The 25206-nt window shown below is 33.5% G+C and overlaps 1 protein-coding gene across 7 annotated transcripts in view; it reads right to left on the minus strand.

Moving 5' to 3' along the window:
* Window positions 1–25206, minus strand: part of DIAPH2 (diaphanous related formin 2) — a 1054304-nt gene that overhangs the window by 741635 nt on the left and 287463 nt on the right. For all 7 annotated transcript variants that reach the window (XM_072816467.1, XM_072816462.1, XM_072816464.1 and 4 more), the window contains 4 exons: window positions 16568–16642; window positions 16414–16483; window positions 12203–12339; window positions 10130–10238 (listed from right to left, as the gene is read on the minus strand). In XM_072816467.1, the coding sequence (XP_072672568.1) occupies window positions 10130–10238; window positions 12203–12339; window positions 16414–16483; window positions 16568–16642 (391 nt within the window). The remainder of the gene's footprint in view (window positions 1–10129; window positions 10239–12202; window positions 12340–16413; window positions 16484–16567; window positions 16643–25206) is intronic.

Raw genomic sequence — 25206 nt, forward strand, 5'->3', positions numbered from 1 at the left:
TCATTATAAAAGTTATTTTTCCAAGTATAAAGAAAAGTTTAAGAGGTATATTCCTTTTATTTTTATATCCATTATTTTATGTATCTAAGCTGCTTTTAGGAAGATTACTCCATCTACCTCATATCCAGGCATCAAAAATTAAAAAAAAAATTGGATGCTTTAAAAGGGATGATTAAGACTGTTTCTAACATTATTAGATATCTAAATGACAACTGAACGATGTAGTCCAATGCCTATGATTGCTCAAATGTCAATATAAAAGACTTAGACAACTGAATAAATACTTGCCAAAGACTGTGAATTGCCTTAAAAGATATTTCAAGTAAGTTTCTATGACACTTAAACCCTACTGGATTATTTAACCTTGCTATTAAGAATAAGAAAATATTTAAGTCTTTATATAGTCTCCATAGACTGGAATATAAGTTTGCATACTGTACATGTCCATAGCTATATTATCGTTGCATTTGATTGAATGATCCTTGTTCAATGTTACAACTATGACATGAAGAAACAAACCAAAGTACATATCCAATCTAAAATTAATAGAGAGAAAAGTTGCCATCTGCTAGGATTGTTTTTGCCAGAAGATATTCTAGCTTAATGGCTTGTATTATTATCCTACAAGAGAATATTTCCATAAGAAACAAGTTAATGAGTCTTGGAGTTGTAGCTTTATAGAAATAAAAGTATTTAGATCAGGAGATGATAAAAATAGTAAAAGTCAATAAAATTAATGAATGTATCAACATCAAAATAACTTTACATTTAATATGATAAATGCAATGCTATTAAATACTTACTTTACATATGATGTATGAATATATAACTGAATGCTAAAAAATTGCATCCATTGACTACAGTATAAAATAATTAGCAGACATGTTGAAGCCAGTAATTTAAAGAGGTACTGGCACTGGTTTACCAATGTACTATTTATTGTTTATCAAATTCTAACAGATATCTAATTACAAATAACATAAGCAGAATAGTCATACCATCATGTCATTTTCCAACATCTTCTCCTAAAGTGATACTCTTTTATAAAAATATTTATATTATATGAATATAGAGAACAAAAAATCATCTTAATTATTTCCATTCCTTTATAATACAACATAATCACTGTCCTTTTTAGAGGACAGATACAAAATCAATCAAAAACCAAAATAATTGTCACTATTTACCAGGACAAAACTAAATTTTAAAAAATATAATTAGTTTCAATGCCAGAATATATTTATTTAATTTTAAACATTAAATACCCATTATGTAGATTCTGAATTCATAAATACTGAATCCCAAAATATTTTCATAATCATTATTATTATCCAAACACTATTAAAGGCCTTACATAATTTACCATCTAATCTCATCCTCATAAAAACTATACAAGGTAAGTGTTACCATTATCCTTATTTCATAAACATAGAAGCTGAGGCTCAAAGCACGTAACTTATACAAGGTCACATAGCAAGGAGAAAACCCAAGATTCTCAATCATATCATTTTACTCCAAATATAGGATAATTTCCAGTACATTCCAGATGCTTCATTAACTCCATTCATAGATTCACAAAACAAAAGATTTTAAGGATAGGTAAGATAATAAAATTTAACTATTGCATCATGTTTAATACACTGGAAATATCTAGTATGAAACTGTAAGTTAATTAGAAAACCATACAATAATTTTAACAATATATTGTCTAGTATATAAAACGGTTATTGTATATGTCATTTATACCTCTTTAAAAAAGTAAAATGGTTATCAAAATGCATAATGAAATGCAAAAAAAAAAAAAAAAGAGAGAGAGCAAAAGTAGAAAACAGTTCCTGGAATGTGTTACATTCCACTTTATGAACAATTAAGTATGGGCAGCAGCATCCCATTCATCAAGAATAATGGTCTTTCACTCTCCTTTACTTCCTTTCACTCCATCACCTAATCCCTACTCAGCATACATTTGCATGCATGCATACACACACACACACACACACACACACACACACACACACATATACACACCCAGGAGGTATGCTCTTCTATACAGAGTCTCTAGTCACAATTTAAGTTTAGCTTAATTACAATTATATAACGTTAAAAATTCAGTTGCTCACTCTCACTAGGCAACAGTTCAAATGTTCAACAGCCACATGTGTCTACTGGTTACCATATTGGACAGCACTAATATAGGATACTGCATAAAGTTTGATTGGAAGGCACTACACAGGAAACGTTAAAGAAAAAGGCCTCTTGCTTAATATCTAAAACCTAAGCTCTAAAGAAATACAAAACTCATTACCAAATAATAAAAGCTTGAAAATTAGTATATTCAACTTCCAAGTAGATAAATCTTTAAGATCATGACTGGTTAGAAAGCAAAATCAATCAGCTTTCAAAAATAAAAAAAATCTAACCCAGAGATGGAAAACAAAGAATCATGTGATTTTAAAGCAGAGAGAACACCTTCAAAATACAAAATATTATGGTTCAATATGGTCCTTTAAAGGTAAAGAAACTGAAAAACTAGAAAGATTAGATGATTTGTCCAAGATCATGTAGCTAATGATAAGTCATAAGGATTAGATTAGAATTCATGTCTCATGACTTTTGATTTTAGATTCTTTCTACAATACTACAATGTACTGGAAAGAAAACAAGTGCCCTTGAATTGAAAATCACAAAGTCCATTATCCAGATTCTTTCCTTTGCTTAGTTTGTTTATTATAGCTTTAAGTTTCAAAATGGTCTGCCGTATCTGTTTTAAACATAGCTTCCATGAGAATTAAAATTTAAAATTCAAAATAAGTCTGTGACTCTTCTCAATTATTAATAAATATGGTAGGTAGGAACAAAATTTTGATTTCTAACAACTAAAAACAATCAATTTGTTTATTTGCATTTCAATGATCTCTTTCTCTACATGATGTGTATGCTGCCAAATAAATGCATAGATTTAAACACCAATTTTGTGCATGTGATTAAAATATCCAATAAGTTGTACCATTTATAAATATATACTAAATTGAATTACTATAAGTTTTTCTATCACATTATGATCATTCCATTAGTAGAAGAGTATGTTATCTTTCTACAATAATAATCTACATACTTTAGTCACAGGAAGCTTTGTCCTCATCCTGGGGTATGGGATGTGATGCAGAGTGTGAAGTATCACAAAAGAGACTATAAGCTTTCTAAAGGCAAGGCTCTGTATTTGTTTAGGGTTTTCTGTGTAACTTCTACTTGCCCTCAATAAAATGATTAAAATATAATGGGTGAATGGAATTAAATATCTCAAATTTTATTGCCATGAGATATACAAAAAGATTTGTATTCAGCTTCTTACCTAAGTGGTAGGGCTACTATTTTTTTTTAAAGATTTTATTTATTTATTCATGAGAGAGAGAGAGAGGCAAAGACACAGGCAGAGGGAGAAGCAGGTTCCATGCAGGAAACCTGACATGGGATTCAATCCCAGGTCACCAGGATCAGGCCCTGGGCTGAAGGCGGCACTAAACCGCTGAGCCACACAGGCTGCCAAAGGGGTACTATTTTAACATGTAATATATTCACAAAATTATTGGGAAAATGCTAGAATTTGTTTTAACTTATCAGCTCTGAAAACTATCCAAGCATCTATCTATCGGTTTCATCACAATTCAAAGAGCTATGGAGTACAATAATTGCCAACTCCGGGGCATTCTCAGACAGATTATCCATATTGCCATTAACTGTGATAAAGTGTGCTTTGAAAATTTTATTGATATTGTCACACACTATAACTTATTAAGTGCTTTGTTGACATTAACAAGGTTTTTCTTTATCTTAGTCCAGAAGAAGTTAGGAAAAAAGATGGTTTAAGTCAAATAAGTACCAACGAAGAACGATACAAACTTACATTTTAAGCTAATTAAGTCAAGAAATGGAGAAGGAAGGTAGCCCTGGTGGCGCAGCAGTTTAGCGCCGCCTGCAGCCCAGGGTGTGATCCTGGAGACCCTGGATCTAGTCCCATGTCAGGCTCTCTGCATAGTGCCTGCTTCTCCCTCTGCCTGTGTCTCTGCCTCTCTCTCTCTGTCTGTGTCTCTATGAATAAATAAATAAATAATCTTTAAAAAAAAATGGAGAAGGATTCTAAGCAGGATGAAGCCATGTAAAGAGGTATGGAGGTAGAAGGATAAAACAACATAAAATATTCAGGAAACTGAGCACAGTATGACTAGACCCAAAAATATAAGGAGATGAGTGGTGAAATATGAGGCTACAGAGAAAACCACAATCAGATGATGAAGCATTTTGTGTAGACTACATCTACACTTCAATCCTAGAGTCTATGGGAAGACTTTCTTGGATTTTAAGAAGTGGTATGACAAAAATCGCATTTCAGAAGTATAACTCTGTGGAAGATTAAAGGGGGCTAGAATAATGGGTAGAAGATACTTAAGAATCCAGGAAAATGGTAAAATAATGAGATATGACAATGCACTGAAACAAAGATGTGGCAGCAAGGGTGAAAAGGAAGGGATACCACACTAATGAAGGAAAGAATACTAAGGAAGTAGAATTGGCAGGATTTGGTAATTGAAGGAATGTTGAATGGAGAAAGAGTAGATTCAAAGATGACTATTACATTTCTGGTTTATGCAACTTGGATAATGCTAAAGTTAAAAAGGATTTGAAATATTGGTTAAGATTGGAGAGGGGATTGGAGTAGGAAGAAGGATGAAGAAAAGGAAGATAAGTAGCATTAAGGATGATATTGAATTAAAATTCAGTAATGAAAGAACAGAATATAAGGGGTCTGAGTTAGAAGGATTTGGAAAAAGAAGAGTTCAGAGAAATTCATCACATAGAAGAGCTACATGGAAGTCCTAAGGATGGATGTGGCTGTCCAAGGGCAATGTACAGAATGATCAATGCAACGAACCAAAGAACTAAGGATCAAGTTCTTAGAAAGCAGTATATTTAGGGGCCAACAAAAGAGAAAGAAGATTTAAAATGTAAAATATAGGTAAAAGAAAAACAAGGAGAGTTTAGTATCATGGAAGTTGAAGGAGGGAGCTTTGTTAGTTATGATCAAGAGTTTCAAATGGTGCTGGAGAAGCCAACATGACAACTTAAAAAGGGTGTTGCTTTTCATATTACTGAGGTCATTAGTGAACCTCCACTACAAAAAAAAAAGATAAATTTGGCAATTGTTCAACTTTAAATAGATATAAAATGAAAGGCATCATTCTTTAAATCAGAAGTTACTTTTTAAGTACGTGACAAATGAATACATTATATAAATATATACCTATACAACCTCCAATTATACTAATTTTACTTTTAAAATGGTCACAATATGAAAATGTCAATAAACAGAACAAGTTTCTCTAGCGATAATCAGATATTCATTCAACACTTAGTATTTAACACTCATTTACTTTTCCACAAATTTTGTCCTTATTCATAAGCTGCAGCTCCCTGTTTTATAAATATACCTGTAATGACATGATAAATGATTTATCCAAGGCTACTTCCTCATATGTGATGGTATGAGCACAGTAATAGATAATTTACAAGTATTCTTAGAGTAAAATCCCACTACTTGAGAACCACTATGGAGAAAATCAAGCTACAAAGAATCCGTCCATATATCTGAGGGTTTGACTAAGTAAGCATCAACACTTGTTTTTACACAGAACTCTTTAGTTAATCCCCACAGTCTTAAACCAAATATCCTAGATATAATTGTTTACTTGCTGACTCAAAGGTATGATTAAATATGTAAGTTAATGAGCTATGATGTAACAAAGAGATGGCTTCAGGACTTACTGAGGTGTGTAGGGCTATTTACTTAGTTATAATAAGAGGAGGTACCATGTACTGGTTAAGAGCATGTACTCTGGAACCAGATACCCTAGTGCCTAATTTAGACTTTTGCCTCCCCTTGGAAAGTTATCTAACCTCTACAAGTCTATGTATTCATCTATAAAACAGGGATACTACAATCTTTCTCATTGAGTAGTTGAGGTTTAAAATGAAGCAACATATGTAAAGAATTAGAACACTGGTACATGACTTATAAATGCTATCTTTAACTTCTTATTTTTGTAATGCCTCTGAGACATCTAGCTAAGCATTTAGACATGTAGATTTGAATAGAGAGATGAAATGGACTTAAAATTATGGGGAATCAATAAAATATAGCTGGATGTTAAAGCTAGAGAAGCAACTGAGAATATTCATTAGAAAGATAAAATATGTATAAGTATACATGTAAATGTACATATGTATGTCTAAACAAGAATGGTAATAGAGGAGGGCCAAGGATAGAGAAAACAAAGTATCCAAGAAGAGGAGAAACACATGAAAAAGAGAAAAAACAGAAGTAGTCAGAGAGCAAGGAGAGAATGGAGTTCATAAAGCCAAAGGCAGTAAAATTTTCAAGGAGGGAGGTGAGTAATAGTGCCAAATGATGAGGACTAGAAAAAGGCCATTGGATTTTGAAATCAGAGGATCACTGATGACCTTTTTAAAAACTGTGAAAATGTTGAGTTATAAAAGGTAACTTAGGAAACACAGAAAACAAGTATAGATGATTCTTTGAGACAAGGACTATAAAAAAAGATGAGACGCAGGTTTGAAGAATAAGTAAGATCAAAAGGTGTTGTAGTATGGGTGAGAAATGAGAATGCTACTAAGCTGAAGGGAAGTCAATAAAGAGAGACCATATGAAGATATATGATTTATTGTCTATCTGCTTCCTGAACTATTGAAGATGATGAAAATCCCATCACAGGTACAAAATTCCACTTTAAAGATGAGCTAGAAAACCTCTATGAGAAGTTAATAATCAAAAAAAAAAGAAGTTAATAATCTGTTTTAAAATAAAAAAAGAGTAAGTGCATATAGTTGTTATTTAAAAACATAATTAGTGCTGTATTTTAACAGAATCACTTCCTGAGGCTATAATAACATTTTGAGAAGTCTCAGGATACTACAAAAATAGAAAAAGTAATTCTGTTAAAATATAGCACTAACTATATTTTTTAAACAACAGATTTAAACTTTCATTTTTCATTCTGTATTCTGAATGTTTTTTGAACTTTTAGATGATGTTTTTTCAATCACATGAAATAGTCCAAATAAATCCACTTCACAATTCTCTAAGAGTAATAGTCTCTCTACATAACAAATTACTAACTTTTTAGCTCATTAATAGGAAATTTCAAATAATGATTTGCATATGTTTGCATCTATAATCAATATTCAACAATTTCTTAAATATCTAGCAAGATGCTTATAATTCTATTTGCTACCTGCCAATTTTGCCACTTTATTATTCTATTTAGTACAATTTCTTGAAGGCTAGCAATTGTCATTTCTATCTCATTGGTTGGGGTAAACTACTCTATGGAGGGATGTCATTTTGAAGGTCAAAAAATGCAGTATACAACTGTTGCATCGGAAAGACCTGGCTTCACATTACAGCTATATCCTTCAATAGCTGTGTGATTTTGAGTGAGTCATCTGAGCAAGTAATGAAAACTCTGAATATATCTAAAACACTTACTGATGTGGGAAACAAATGCAGAAAAAAAAAATTATTAAATTTCCTTACTACCTACAGTCCAATGACAAGTCCTTCAAACAGGCCAAGTGACATTCTTTTAGGGACTCAGCTGCGTCCATGTTAATACTTTGCCAAAGGCTAAAGGGAATCTCAGCCTGATTCCCAGGATCCTGTTAGATCTGCTTTAACATATAAAAATTCCTTTAGAAATTTCCTTTATCTCTAAACCCCCAAGATCCATGTTGGCAATCATCTCCCACACATATGGCCTACCAATATACATCTGAAGGGTCTCATGACTCAGGTTTTATTATACAGTCATAAATGACCTTTTCCCAACAATTGCTAGCCCATTCAAGGTCCTGGAAACCTTGCTTCCAAAATTCCTCAGAGACTTAAGCTATTCCTAATTCCCTCCCAACTAGAAAGTATATATAATTGGCCATGCCCTCATGACCCCAATGCAGCTCTTTCTGCCCACGGGTCCTACCTATTCCCTTGCTTTAATAAAACCACTTTTTTTTTTTTTGCGCCAAAGACATCTCAAGAATTCATTCTTGGCTATCAGCTTTGTTTTTTTTTTTTTTTTTAAGATTGTATTTATTTATTCATAGAAATGCAGAGAGAGAGAGAGAAAGAGAGGCAGAGACACAGGCAGAGGGAGAAGCAGGCACCATGCAGAGAGCCTGACTTGGGACTCAATCCAGGGTCTCCAGGATCACGCCCTGGGCTGCAGGCGGTGCTAAACCGCTGAGCCACTGGGCTGCCCTTGGCTATCGGCTTTGAACACTAACATCTTTCCTATATCAACATTAGAAGGAAATGTCCCAAATATTAAAAATACAATACAGTGGACATAAAAGACACACCATAAAAGTTTATCAAAAATCATCATCATAGTTGGAGAAGTAACAATTAATAAAGATCCTTAAATATTTAAAGAGAGATTATAGTTTTGTAACACTATAGTATTTTCTTTGGACAAGCCAATTCATCTATCTGCTGTAGTTTCAAACTTTGGGAAAGAAAATACTAATACTTTATAATACAAAAAAAAAAGGAGAAAATAAATTGTTTTACATCAGAAGAGAAATCTTAACATTTAAACACTCATTACTAAATAATTTGATAAAATTAAATGTAGAACCATCTTCTCTTTGATGAAGGAGCAGGAGGCAAACTAAGGACAAAGCACAAGCTGACACCCCACAAACCCCATCCCAACTCCCAAGTGGGATAATAGAGATCACAGTCCTGCAAGACAAGAGTCTCCCTCAGTTTACAAATGTCTTAGTGATTTAAAATAAAAAAACATTCTTATCAGTAACTAATTTCCAGAAGGAAATGTAGGTAAAATTAAATGTCCTCAAAACCTGCAACCCACTGACAAGTACTTGAGGCCTGCTGAGTTTAATGCTCCCCAAGGAAGCTCCCAACTTTCTTAATGTCAATGCCTTGCTAGAGGGAAAAACAACCTTAGCTTGACAATGGCAAGGTCTCCAGTATCTTGTAGGTCCTCTTTAAATTATGAAATTATTTTGAAAACTCCCATTTCCTTACCTACCCTAACTTCCAAGTATATAATCAGTCACCCCTCACAAACCTGGTGCAGCAGCTCTTTCTGCCCTGCCCCTGTGCCTTAATAAAACCACCATTTTGCATAAAATGGATCATTTCCTGAAACCATCCAAGAAAAGATAGTGAGCTTTGTCCTTTTCTAAATAAGACATTTAGGCAGGCTATAAACAGGGCTATTAGATAGACTCTAACCAAAGAATTGCAATTCAGTCCCCACCCCTCTCTGGCGAGTCAGGGTTCTGAACACTGTGTGAATGGCAAGAAGTAGTTTTCCTTAATTTCTACAATAAGCCCAAAGACTTCATCAACATTTGTTAGGATAATAATATTGGCTGAACTGCTTACCCTGTTGCTCTGATTATTGCTAAAGCTTTCATTTCCGTGGTTTATTTTGTTATTTACTAAATTTATTCCAAATATTAATCACAACCATATTCACCATATTTATAGTAACCAGCAGAACTTTTTCTAATTTTATTTTATTTTTTTTAGCTCACATTTTTTATTGCAAGATTTTCTTTTTTTTTAATTAATTTTTTATTGGTGTTCAATTTACCAACATACAGAATAACCCCCAGTGCCCGTCACCCATTCACTCCCACCCCCCGCCCTCCTCCCCTTCTACCACCCCTAGTTCCTTTCCCAGTTAGCAGTCTTTACGTTCTGTCTCCCTTTCTGATATTTCCCACACATTTCTTCTCCCTTCCCTTATATTCCCTTTCACTGTTATTTATATTCCCCACATGAATGAGAACATATAATGTTTGTCCTTCTCCGACTGACTTACTTCACTCAGCTTTTCCTAATTTTAAACAAATTGTTATTCTCACAGACAAAACACTTCTAGCTTGTAGAAATGACTAAGCAACAGGAAGAATTGCACTTTTTTATTCCATTCTATTTAAATGATAGCTAAAAAGGAGTTGGCATCATACAAATTGAGTACTTCAAATATAACTCCAGAAGAAACTTAAGACAAAACCCACTCACCTGTAATTGCAAAGCCTCATGATTTTCTAATCCTTCCACAATTGGTGAAAATCGTTCCTTATTATTTCTTTCTGCTGCTATAGTTATAGCTCCTAAAAGTTTATCTAGACTATAGGGGGAAATATTAGAAATGAGAAATCCATCTTACACACACATTATGAATACGGGTTATCTATTTTTTTCAGTTTTATTTCCTTTCTGGCATTTGAAGTTTATAAAGACCACTACAATTTAAGAGTTGAGTTCCTAGCCACATATTTCCACAAATCAAATATTGGTAGCTTTAAATAAATTTAAGTCATCAAAATGAAAATAAATATATTTATGAGTCATTAAGGAAAAAACATTTTCTGGGTAATATTTTTTTTTTCTTTTTTTTTTTTTTTTTTATTGGTGTTCAATTTACTAACATACAGAATAACACCCAGTGCCCGTCACCCATTCACTCCCACCCCCCGCCCTCCTCCCCTTCTACCACCCCTAGTTCGTTTCCCAGAGTTAGCAGTCTTTACGTTCTGTCTCCATTTCTGATATTTCCCACACATTTCTTCTCCCTTCCCTTATTTTCCCTTTCACTATTATTTATATTCCCCAAATGAATGAGAACATATAATGTTTGTCCTTCTCCGACTGACTTACTTCACTCAGCTCTGGGTAATATTTTTTAAAAGATACTTAGTTACTAAATATTGAAATTTAAAATTCCAGGTTTGGTATTTCATGTGTTAACATAAATATTAATAATAATTAAGCATAATATGACAATTATTAAAATTTTATTCACATGTAAACAGACTAATCTTAAAGTGCTAGAAAGAGCAAATACATTTGAAAGAACTTAAAAAAAACGACATTCTTTGAAAACGGAACAAGAAAAACTGTAAGTCTAGTAATTAGAGAAGCATCTATAATTACCTACATAAGAAAACTATTTAAAATGAACAAAAATATTGGAAACTATTGCTATAAAGTGTCTGAAATCAAATTAAACTCTATGTAGTATATGTGCTTATCAAACTAAAGCTACAATTATAACAAATACATCAGAATAGATTATATTATATGAATTAAATATTGAAATTCCAGTTGACAAGAAAAATATTTTTTACTCATGTATCAACTGATTTTCTATAAAACCTAGGGAAATCTTACTTTTTCACATGTTATTTTATTCCTTTTTCTCACAGAGATAAGAATTAATGCTCTCTGATAATATTTTTGTGTAGTGTTTGGCTTTTGGTCTGTAAGGACACTAAGCATCATTAAGCAAGATCTCATTTTATTCTGTGAGGTATGGAAAACTCAACATATTAGCATATTAAATCTTTGCATGGCCCTGTTCTAATTCAAATTGAAATTATTACTATCACACAAAATTTCAGAAGAAATATTTTAATTCATGTACTTAGCAGATATTTCATTTGTTATCACAATGGTTCCTACTAACTGGGCATATTAATGACACCATATGTGAAGTTTTGCTGCTCAGTCAATATTATTTCCATAAGAAGGTATGAACTACTGTACATTCAACAATTTGTTAAAATTAATGGATACATGGACTCTGAATAAATGCAGAGTCTTTTTGTTCTTTTTAACAGATTAGTTTACTTCACTGTATGCGTAATTACTTCATTTTTTCACTTCTCATAGGTAAATAAAGTAAAATAACTGCTTTAAATAAAATAACAGCACACAAAAAAGCATCCAGTCAATTCAGTGAGTTAAATAAGTAAAATTTTGTGAAGTGCATATGTGAGAGATATATGTGTATGTGTGTGTATTTAGCCCATTTTTCTAATAATTTCTTTACCATCAACTAGATAAAATTCTATTCATTCATTTTGAATCCAACTTTGAAGAATTTCCCATTAGGATTCTATCTGTTTAAATCTATTTGTTTCAAAAAATTTTTTAAGAACTGTAAATAGATAAGATAAAATGCCAATAAATTATTCTCTAAAATGTAATAGAATTTTCATGCAAGTTATCAAATGAAAAGCACAAAATATGGACTTGTTAATCTAAGTGCCATTTTCCATGCTGTTAATATAATAATATGGCAATGCTTACATGTTCTCTTCTCCAACAATGCAAATAGCAGAAAGTATTTTTACTATTTCAGTCATCATGTTGGGTTGTTTGGGATCAATTGCTCTTGCCAATAGCAAAAGACTCCTTTCATCGCCTAGAATCCTTTGCAATCCAAACTAAAGAAAAAGAAAAAGAACCTTCATTCAAAATGTCTTTGTAACACATCTTTAATTTAAATTCTTTTTTTTTTTTTTTTGTTTATGATAGTCGCACAGAGAGAGAGAGAGAGAGAGGCAGAGACACAGGCAGAGGGAGAAGCAGGCTCCATGCACCTGGAGCCCGAAGTGGGATTCAATCCCGGGTCTCCAGGACCGCACCCTGGGCCAAAGGCAGGTGCCAAACCGCTGCGCCACCCAGGGATCCCCACATCTTTAATTTAAAAAGCAACTTACATTGGTCTTCTAAAAACCAACACCTCTACAATGAGGTTCTACCAAATTACATGAATGTTTTTCAAATGCAGTTACTTTTTTTTATTATTTTAAATACCTATATCTTGGAGTTGTTTAATTTTTTTTTAATAATAAATTTATTTTTTATTGGTGTTCAATTTACCAACATACAGAATAACACCCAGTGCTCATCCCGTCAAGTGCCCCCTCAGTGCTTGGAGTTGTTTCTACTTTTTATTTCAAATAACTATATCTTGGAGTTTTTTCCCCATGATCAGATATGATCTCCATTAGTCTGCCTAAAAACTCCATAAAGATTTGGGAGAAATATGTGAACAATCAGTATTTCTTCAACAAAGGAAAACATGTAAAGTACATACTCATATGATTTTCTGAAGTAATTCTACCTATGTCATTGGGTCTCCCTGGGGATGCATGGAATTCATAATTAAATTCTCTAAGATGTTTGTATGGAAAATTAAACTGAATAAGAAGGGTAAAATGTTGCAAAGCTTTTTTGTATACTAAATGCCAGTTAAAGAAGCAATAAACCTCTATATTAGTTCTCCCATACCATCTGTTAACCTTCCTCTTAGAGGAAGCTGTGCTGCATTACAAAAGCTATGAACCCAAGGAAATGGTGCCTAGGTTTTAGTAAGTGTCACAGTCAACTTGGCAAAGGAGACACCATTTTCATTTGTTTTCTAGGCTTGAAAACACAAGTGTGCATTATAAGAACGAATAGGTAAGTAAATGTTTAAAAAGGCTAAAACTTGAATTTTTTCACTACATTTAGAAGGTATTTTCTTTGACCTTTGTCCCACAAAGTATTTTTCAAATTTCTTATGAAATGCTTGCTTCTTTTAACAGTTTAACAGTAAAAATACAACAACATTTCATCAGATCAAAATTGTTATTTCAAGATTAATGTTTAGTTAATTACCAAATTATTGAATATTTTCATGGTGCTTAATTTAACTTCCAAAAGAATTTGGGGGGAGAAGGGAAACACAACTAAAGCTCTTAAATGTAACTTTACCAGAGGTCATAATAAATAATATATACAGAGACAAGGTAGAAAAAAATTGAAGAAACAAGATAAAAAAGAAGGAAAGAAAAAAGAATAGGTAAGTATGTATGAAGGCAGCCAGTAGATACTAAATAGTAAGGAAAAGAAGTGAAAAATGCTTGTGTAAAACTAAGAGAGGCTTACCATGCAGTTACCAAACTTAAAATAAGAGTTTTAAAAATCAAATAGATGGGGGATCCCTGGGTGGCTCAGTGGTTTAGCACCTGCCTTCAGCCCAAGGCGTGATCCAGGAGTCCCGGGATCGAGTCCCGCATCGGGCTCCCCGCGTGGAGCCTGCTTCTCCCTCTGCCTGTGTCTCTGCCTCTCTCTCTCTCTCTCTCTCTTTCTCTCTCTCTCTGTCTCTGTGACTCTCATGAATAAATAAATAACATCTTTTTAAAAAATAAAATAAAAAATAAAATAAAAATCAAATACACTGAGAGTAAAATTCTTTAAATTTTCATTTATAATTTAAAAGTAGTTTCTAATACACAGGGACCTACTGAAAATAAAAATGAAATAAATAATGAAAAAACATCAATCTAAATATAAGAGCAATATTACAGCAATGAAAGTTAAGAGGCAATGTGTTGCTTTTGAACTATTATGATGCTATTATTCATTTTGTATTAAGGAAAAGAGTTTTTGAAGAAGGCAATCTAAACTCCTTGGGGCCAACAAATGTGAACTTTAAGTCATTTCAGATAAAAGTCTCATGCTTTGATTATGACAATTTATTACAACATAAAGTGGATATATCACTATATTTTTTTAAATTTTGAATGTATACTTCATGCCTATTGTTTCACATGCCTATAATTTAAAATATTCAGTTTATTCATATTCTGAGTACTTATATGCAAAAGATTAGCATGTCCTAACTAAAGATTAACCTTCGTTTAGAACAATCTAAGTCAAATCATCATGTTCTTCAAAACTGTCAAATAAGTCATAAGTAATTATGTATTGACATATCAACTTAAGTCTTGAGGGAAAAGCTCTACAGGAAATCTCACTATTATGACTTTCTCTAGTGACTATCTTGATTATAGATATTTATTATCCTGGTAAGCTGTGAGAATTGACAATGCAAGTTAAAACAAAGGGTTCTTTGTCTAATTTTACACATGAGGGGATGAAAAGCCAGAAACATCAAGTGATTTTCCAAAGGCTACTCCACTTAGTGGTAAAGCATGTACTGTATCTCCCAATTTCTAATACTGCACTGTTAGGTTATTTCTTTGTTTCCCTCAACTGAAGAAAGATTCATTTTGGGAGATACAATGTTCATTAAGTGCTTTCTTGTTAAAAGATAAGATTCTGCATAATTCTGTTGCAATAGACTAGGGGCACAGAAATTGAGAAATTTTGTAGTAATGGTGATGGAAATCTGTCTGGCAGAGACTTCCAAGAACAGAACAATTAGCATACTCAATACAAAAGTTTTACATCAACTAGCTAGCATCCACTCTATATGACAAAATTTCTTTGTTGATACACATGTGCATAATATATACATATATAATCATATATAATCCCATGTTTAAGAGACTGTTTATATTTTAAACAGAATCTAATTGCATTATTACTAACTATATATTCATATTACATTAACAACTACATTTGGCTAGTTTTTGGTTATTTATTTATTTATTTATTTATTTATGAGAGACACAAGGAGAGATCGAGAGAGGCAGAGACATAGGCATGGGAGAAGTAGGCTCCATGCAGGGAGCCTGATGTGGGACTTGATCCTGGGACTCCAGGATCACTCCCTGAGACGAAGGCAGGTGCTTTAACTGCCGAACCACCCAGGCGTCCCAACTGTTATAATCATTTCCACCAAATATTTGAGATTATTAAAACACTAAAGAGAATTATACAATTAGTGAATTAGTCAATTTTATTTTAGCTACAGGAATATAGAGGAAATCATGTCTAATACAGTAACAAAATAGTCTATATAAAAAATAACCATAATTTCATAAGCTAAGCACAGATTATTTTTATTGTTTTTAAAGATTTTATTTATTCATTTAAGAGAGAGCAAGCATGCCTGTGTACATGTATGGAAGGGGGAGGGGCAGCAGGGAGGGAAAGGAACAGACTCCATGCTGAGCAGGAGGCACAATGCAGGGCTCCATCTCAGGAACTGAGATCATGACCTGAGCCTAAATCAAGAGTCAGACACATAACCAACTGAGCTACCCAAGCACCCTAAGCAAAGATTATTTTTAGAAAAAAACCCTTGTCTAGAATTCATAAAGTCCCTCACATTGCAGCTGCTATATATATATATTTTAAAAACCCTTCTGTTTTCCAGAAATGTCATGTTTATTAACTCATTGACATTAATTGAACATAAAATAGAAATCTTCACCTTATAATGTTAGCAAACAAGTCAAACAATAGCTTTGAATTTTCCTGTTCAATGGAATAAGAATACTGTAAAAAATGGTATTCAACATACAACATTTAACCATAAAACGAAAAATATTATCTAATTTGGAAATATATTTATGCATTTCCATAATTGTAAAAACCTACAAATAAATATATTGTGAAGCAAAGTATATTCTTAAAAATATTTCAATGAAGCTGATGATGATTTGTATCATAAAGAACCTTTGAAAACCAAATAAGCACTTACAATGCTGTCTGTTTCATACTTTCATACACTGTTGGACAAGCTCTCACATTTATGACAGGCAGAAATAAATACTACTTACCTTATTATTCATAAATGCTTTGAGGCACTGAATAAGTTTATACTGATTCTTCTTGTCTATATTTTCTTGCCTGAATAAAGAGGAAATAAACATGTTATGTTGTGCTTAAAAATATCCCCTTTGGTGATTTTTTTTTTTTACTGTTTGTTCTTACTGTTTCTTGTCCAGAAGCTTTTCCAGCACATCCAATAAGAGTCCAAGACCTTCATGTCCAAAGTTGTTAACCCAGCTATGAAATAAACAAAAAATATATATAAATAAGTCTGTATATTTAAAACATTCAATACACAAAATGAAATTTTGATTTTCAAATCTGATATTCCTGTCTTTTTATCATTTGTCATTTTTTCCTCTTCCATTGCTTTAAGTATTGATTCTATGAATATGACTCAAAGATCATTTTTACCTCAATGCCAGACTTCTCACATTTTAGATTGCCCATTCTGTAGTACTTCTTTGGTTGTTTCACCAGCATCAAATACTTAAGCTGATATATATAAGCCAAATTTATCTTTCCCTGTGTCTCTGTTATTCTAAATCAACTCTTCTTCCACTCTTCCATACCCTGTTAATAATACCACTATTTTTTGAATACTTCAGACTTGAATTACTGGCATTATTTTTCATCCCCACCACTTTCACATTCTGTTCATTCATTCAACAAATATTTATTGAGTACCTACTAAGTATCAGCCATGTTCTAGGTGATAGAAATATAATAGGCAACAAAACTAAGTCTTTACTTTCATGTAGCTTACTATCTAAAAAGAGGGAGACATATCATAAACAAACAAGTACATAATAAAATGTCGGTGCTTTGGTGCTATGAAGAAAATTCAACTTTGGTAAATGGAATAATGAATGCCAGGATGTGATTTTTTAATGTGTAGTCAGGGAAGATTGTTTGTTAAGGTGGCATTTGAGCAGAGCCTTCCAAGAAATGAGGGCTTTCATACTAGAAGGATTAGAGACAAATCAAATACTGAAGTGGCAGCTAGTATGGCTTGAAATATTCCAAAAACTGTAAGGAGCCCTTGTGGCTGCAGCTGAATAAGCAGGCTTGGAAGAATGGCTGGAAATTAAGTCCCATGTGTGCTAAAAGGCTGGAAGACTAATCATGTAGAGCTTGGTTTGACTTTGTCATCCAGCCATAAATATTCTACTTCTAAAATGACTCTCACACATTTCCCCTCCCCTCTTTTTCATTTATTCTGCTGACATTCTAGTTTACCCCTAGTGACCATTTCTTTAATGTGACAGGAGTCTCCCAACTAGGGTCTCTACAGTTTCATTCTTTTCTTTTATTCATGTTACAAAAGGGTGGATAAATTTGCACTTAACTAGTCATATGTCCAAAAATTTCCTTTAGGCTACTTAACACATTTCAAGTCCCTCAACCAAATATTCTGATCTAGCCTCAAACCTATCTTTACAACTATTTAAAAAATAACACAAATATTCAGAATCAACCCCATACACAATATATTTGGAACCTTATTTTAAACAAATTCTGCTTTAATTTCCATAGTAGAAATGAGAAAAAAAATCAACATGGCATTGTAATAATTGGCAGCAAGCTACTATTCAATTGAGGCATGTAATCAACCAGTACAATGTGCTATTTTCTCTAAAGACTCTCCATAATCAGTGGCATGGTGGTGAAAGAAAAAAAGGACATCAGTTCTAAGTATGTCAGCAGATATCAATCAGTACAGGACAATATTCCTTTACAATAACATTAAAATAATGAGAATTCTGAACAAATTGGTATCAACAGCTCTTGGTATCTTCTTTGGCATTTAGGAAGATAAAATATGATTTCCTTAAATTTAATACTTATAAATTGTTTTCTAAGATCCTAAACTTTGTCTTCCTTTTACACCCAGTGATATTAAAATTATTAGAGTTATTTCTTTCTGGGTCTAGGAAAGTGATACAAGAACATGACTTCTATTTGTTCACTTAAAATTAGTCAACCACATACCCCAGACTTCTTCAAATTATGATACTTTAGTTTCACTGAGTGAAAATTACTATTGGTCTGAAAAAAATAAGGATAATATCATGAAACCTAAGCATGAGAAGGCAGACCTTATTTATTAAAAATTAGGTAGTGAAAAGTCTTAACAGAATATTTTAGGCCAGTGGGCAAAGGAGGCCACAAAAGTGGCCATAAAATAATGAAGCAGTTTAAAAACAAAATGTTGGCTACTGTATATGTAAGAATTCTGATACTACAACACCTGAGGCAAGCATAAATCAGTGATTGTTGAGGTCTGTGCCCTAAAACAGCAGCATCAGCAACATCAACATCAGCTGGGAACTTGTCAGAAGTACAAATGCTTGGGCCCCACCCCAGACCTACTGAAGCAGTAACTCTGGAGATGAGGCCCAACAATTTGTGTTTTAACAAGACCTCTAGGTGATTCTAATCATGTTTGAGAACCGCTTACATAGAACACTATCGTTCTCAGGCAGGACTCAGGCTAAAAATTCAAGATTCCTTTATACACCCTTTCAACCATACTGTGAACTCCCACTGCCACAGGACAGAGATGAGGAATTCAACCCAAGCAAGCATATTTGGTATATTTTACAGAGTACAAATTCCAACTCTGAGTAATTTGTACTAATTGGAATATCTAGAGGTATAAGTTCACAGTTGACTAGTCGATTGAAAATCTGCTCTGGGCAGCCCGGGTGGCTCAGCAGTTTAGTGCCGCCTTCAGCTCAGGGCCTGATCCTGGAGACCCAGGATCGAGTCCCACATCAGGGTCTCTGTGTGGGGCCTGCTTCTCCCTCTGCCTGTGTCTCTGCCTCTCTCTTTCTCTGTGTGTGTGTGTGTGTGTGTGTGTGTGTGTGTATCATGAGTAAATAAAAAATAAATAATTAAATATATATAATATATATATAATTAATAATAAATTTTAAAAAATCTCCAGAAATTGGAAATAAAGACAAATAAAGATATAAATTTCCTGTAGTATCTCATCCCTGAAATAAGAAATTGCAATTTATCATGGACTCTAAAAGAGACATAGAAGCAGCAGAAGACAATAAAGAACCAAAGAGAATAAAAAACTGGGAAGGAGGATGATCTCTTATTATTCTCATAACCACTCTGAAACATAAGGTATTTTCCTTTCCTTTTTATTGAAATAATATTTACATATAGAAAATTCATCATTTTGATAAACGTATACTACTGCAACCTCCAATATAAAAAAGATATGCAAGATTTCCATCATTCCAAAATATTCCCTCATTTCTTTTTACAGTCAATCCCCATTCTATACTCCCAGCACCTGGGCAATATTTATCTAATGTGTGACACTAGCTCTGCTTTTTCTACAATGTCTTTAGAAATGGAATCATACAGTACATACAGTATGCAGGTTTTGTGTCTAGCTCTTTCACTTAGCATAAATATGATTTTCAGCCATTTTGTTGCATACATCAGTAGTCTATTCCTTCTAATTGTATGGATATACCACAGTTGTTTTTTTTAACCATTCATCAGTTGATGAATATCTCAGTTCTTTCTAGGCTTTGATGATTATGAAATAAAACTACTATAAATATTCACATGTATTTGTGCAAGTATATAATATCATTTTTCTTGGGAAAATAACTAGGGGTAGAACTGCAGGGTCTCATGGTAAGTATGTTTCACTTTCTAAGAAACTGCTTTCCTAAGTGGCTATCCTATTTGGAATTCCTTCCATTTTAACAGCTTCATTTTATACAAATCCTTCCCAACATTTCAAACTGTCAATTTTTTTTAACAGAGAGAGAGAGAAAAAGAGAGAGAATGTGTGTGTGCACATGAGTGGGGGGAGGGGCAAAAAAGGGAAAGAGAATCTTAAGTAGGCTCCATGCCCAGCACAGAATCCAATGTGGCGCTAGATGTCATGACCCTGAGATCATGACCTAAGCCAAAATCAAGAGTCAGATTCTTAACCAACTGAGCCACCCAAACACCTTCACACTGTCAAATAATTTTTAAATTCAGCCACTCTGAAAATTGTTTTCACATAAAGAAACTGAGAAGCAAAGTAGTTAAGAAATCTGCCAAACATCACTCAATAAGTAAGTATCAGTTCTAGGGCTCGTACCCATGTCTAACTCCAAAACTCATGTTTATTTCAACCATACCACTAGAAATTATTAATAGGACCAGAACTTGATTTTTCTATAACAACCTCTGCTTATGGCTTCACCAATATCACACTATAGAATTAGTGTTTAGTTCCAGAACTGCACTGAGTTTATATCTATATATATATCTTTTTTTCTATATATGTATTTTACATCTCTATGTATCTTATATTACATCTATGTGTAGACACACAAATATATGCTCTGCTTTATTTAACAACTTACTTCTCATTTAGAAATGGTAAGTATTTTCAGCCTAAGCTTTTACTGTCTCTTAAAGTCTTAAGCTTTATAAGAAATATACTAAATACTGTTAAGGAAAGATGTCTTAAGACTCCAACAAAAACTTCCAATAAGATTTAGATAAGGCAGCTTACTGAAAAGAATAAGGCCAGAATGTAGCTTATACTGTTTATTTTTTTGGATGGACTATATATTTTACAATCTCACATTTTAGGTGTTAACATATTGGTGATTTTTTGTTATTAAGTTACCCAAGTCAAAGAGTTATCCTGACATGCTACACAACTAAAATGATACTTGTGGCCATTAGTTGTGAGGATGCCAGGTATAACAAATAAATCACCAAACAAAAAGAGTATAAAGATAAGTCAGGACTATTCATTTGTAAGTGAGCAAGAGGCCAGGATTATATCTGAAGAATGAAAAAGACACCAGGAAGATTATCTAGGGAGCAAGAGAACAAACCCACAATAGGGCTTATACACAATAAGTTTATACTTAAACTTAAGTATAAAAGGCTTGGCTATATCCATCAAGGAGTCCAACATCTGGTCCAATGCTCAAGAAGTTAAAAGTTAAAAATCCTTCCACAAGCTTACTCAAAGATCAGGAAAATATCCCATCACCTATCAATGGAACATGCTGTAAGCTCACACAGTGGCATGTTCAAATACGTAACTTTTAGAAAAAAAAAAAAAAAGATCTAGGGTTCAATCCCATCTCTACCATATTCTAGTTGTGTTATTTTTGATCAACTACTTGAACTCTCTGAGCATGTTTGTTATCGTCAAAATGGGGATGAAAATACTACCTAGACTGATTCTTTGTGACTATTAAGTCAAATAATGTAAGTGAAACAGGATTGTGAAGCCTGTATTAAACTTTTGAACGTGTTAAAAACCAAAAACTTCATTGATTTCTGAATGTTCGAGTCCAAATTACAATACGAATTTTAAGCATAAAGACTCCATTTCAATAAAATAAAAAATAACATTTCATCATTTATTGAAAAGCAGTTTAATTGCTATGAAATATGCAGAGGAATCTAAACAGACAGTAGGTTTTTCCATTGATGTATTTTTTTAAAAAAAGATTTCATAAATTAAATATTTGATACGGTGCCTGGCTGGCAACTCTTGATATCAGGGTCATTAGTTTGAGCCCCATGTTTGGTGTGGAGATTATATGTTTTTTTTATTTTAAATAAATACATAAATATTTGATACCCATGTTACCTCATATGTTTGACTTGTTACTATTCAACATTGCATATATTTATTTTCCATTATATTTACTGCTGGCTAATTCACACTGGAATGGACATGGAAATTACAATGGTAAGAGAAAAGGAAGTGTGGAGAGAGTGAGTCTGTTTATAGATCATACATAATCCTAAAAATGAATTATATCAAAATATATTAAGATTTTATTTTTTTAAATATTTTATTTATTTATTCATGAGAGACACAGAGAGAGAGAGGCAGAGTCATAGGCAGAGAGAGAAGCAGGCTCTATACAGGGAGCCCAATGTGGAACTCGATCCTGGGACTCCAGGATCACGCCCTGAGTCAAAGGCAGATGCTTAACTGCTGAACCACCCAGGTGTCCCAGAATACATTAAATTTTTAAAAGAGAAGTCTATCTCAAGCCTTCACAACTTCAGAGGTTCTTGTTTTTAAAGGTCCCATTTATATTAATCATCATGATCAAAGGAGAAAAAACATATTTAATAAATATGTTCCGAGAATAGGAACAGAGACTTGAGCTGAGTGCAGCAAACTTTCTGCTGTACTTTACTAAAGACTCCAAACCACTACATGGTTGTGTGAGTGATTTCTGGGACAAACCAACATCGGACACAGCACAGTAAAACCCTCCCCAAGATGATCAATGAGGTTCCTTGCCACATGGATCTCTAACATTTAGAGTTTTGAAACCCAGCCACATGCCTGGAATAAAACACAAAAGAGTATTGCCACAGACAAGCAGACAGCTTGGATACAGGCAAATGAAGGCAGGGATCTGTTGGAGACCAGGAACAAAAGAGGCATAATTGTTAGCTCTTCTGTGAGGGCTTCCTGAGTAGTTGTGGGCAGGAAATTCCAGCACTGGTGGTGACAGAGCAGAGCAATGCCATTCTGTACCCTCCTCCACTCCACATCAACACTAACACTGAGGAAATCAGTGACACTTCTGGGTGGGCATATGTGTTATGAGGCCAGAGCCATATACAACAACAGTTGTGCCCTGTAGGTACAACTCCACCAGGGAAAGTCCACCAGAGAATCAGCACAGCAAACCCCACCCCCAAAGGACTAGCACAGAGGGACGCCTGGGTAGCTCAGGAGTTGAGCATCTGCCTTTGGCTCAAGGAGTTATTCCAGATTTCCAGGATCAAGTCCCACATCGGGCTTTCTGCATGGAGCCTGCTTCTCCCTCTGCCTGTGTCTCTGCTTGTCTCTCTATGTGTGTTTCTCAGGAATAAATAAATAATATATTTTAAAAAAACAATACTAGCACAAACCTCTCTAATGTATCAAGTATATTTATCAAAAGATACTGCAAACCATCATCTCTAAGGGAAATAAGATCTAGCTTTGTTTTTTTTTTTTTACTTTTTTTTTAATGAATCTGGCTTGTTTTGGCCTTTAATTTTTATAATTTCTAATGTTATTTAAATTCATTTTGCCTACATATAGTATAACAGCAAGTGCTCATCTTTAATAAGCAGAGCAAAACAAAAGAGGATCTAGGTTCCCCCTTTTTTTCCCCTGGACCTCTTCTTAATATAGCCATTACTCTCAGGAGCAAAAATACAACAGGATATTGTAACAATCCCACATAAAAAAACAATGACTCGGAAAAAATGACAAGACTAGGGAATTCACTGGAAAAGAAGGAACAGGAAGAAGTCACAGCTAAGGACTTTTTCAATACAGATAAGACTAAGATGTCTGAACAATAATCAGACTTTTAAAACAATAATCATAGCATTACTAGCTGGGTATGAGAAAAAGCATAGAAGATGCTAGACAATCCCTTATTGCAGAGATACAAGAACTAAAAACTAGTCAGGATGGGGATACCTGGGTAACTCAGCAGTTGAACATCTGCCTTCGGTGCAGGCATGATCCTGAATCCTGGGATAAAGTCCTACATCAGGGTCCCAACAGGGAGCCTGCTTCTTCTTCTGCCTATGTCTCTGCTTCTCTCTGTGTTTCTCATGAATGAATGAACGAATGAATGAATGAATAAAATCTTTAAAAATAAAAACCAGAAAGGATGAAATAAAAAATGCTATAAGTAAGATGCAAAACTTACTGCATGCAATGCTAATGAGGATATATGATGCAAAAATGAATCAATAACATATAAGATAAAATTGTGGAAAATAATGAAGCTGAAAAAAAGAGGGAAAGAAAGGTACTGAATCACAAATGTAGACATAGGGAAACCAGTGACTCCTTAAAGTATACTAACATTCATATCATAGGAGTTCCAGAAAAAGCAGGGAAAAAGGAACACAACATTCATTTCAGCAAACAATGGCTGAAAACTTCCCTAAACCGGATGAAGGAAAGAGAACTGAAATCCAAGAGATACAGAGAACTTCCTTTAATTCAACAAAATTCAGCCATCACCAAAGACATATTAAAGTCAAATTTATAAAATAGACAAGGAAAGAATCTGAAAAGCACTAAGGTAAAAAGGCCTTAACCTACAATGAAAGACAGATCAGGTGGGCAGCAGATCTGTCCACAGAAATGTGGCAGGCCAGAAAAAAGTGTCATGAAATATTCGGCAGGATGAAGTAAAAAAATACGCAGCCAAGAATACATTATTCAGCAAGGCTGTCACACAGAATGCAAGGAGAGGTTCCCAGAAAAACAAATACTAAAGAGAATCATGACCACTAAACCAGTCCTGCAAGAAAATCATAAGGGAAATCTGTGGGGGAAAAAAGACCAAAAGCAACAAATTCTAGAAAGGAGCAGAAAACATCACCAGAAAAGGCAACTTTATAGGTAACACATTGACACTAAATTTATATGTCAAGAATCACTCTGAATGCAAATGACCTTAATGCTCCAATCAAAAGACATAGGGTATCAAAATGGATTAAAAACAAAAACAAGACTTATATATATGAAGATTACAAGAGACTCATTTTAGACCTAAAGACACCTGCAAAATGAAAGTGAAAGAATGGAGAAACATGTATCATGGTATTGGATGCTAAAAGAATGCTGGAGTAGCTATACTTCGATAAAACGATCTAGATTTTTCCTTTTTTAAAACGAACTAGATTTTAAACCAAAGACTGTAACAAGAGATGAAGAAGGCATTATATCAAAATTAAGGGGTCTATCCACCAGTAAGATCTAACAATTT

Source organism: Canis lupus, chromosome X, assembly GCF_048164855.1.
Source record: "Canis lupus baileyi chromosome X, mCanLup2.hap1, whole genome shotgun sequence".
In the NCBI taxonomy this organism is placed as follows: Eukaryota; Metazoa; Chordata; class Mammalia; order Carnivora; family Canidae; genus Canis; species Canis lupus.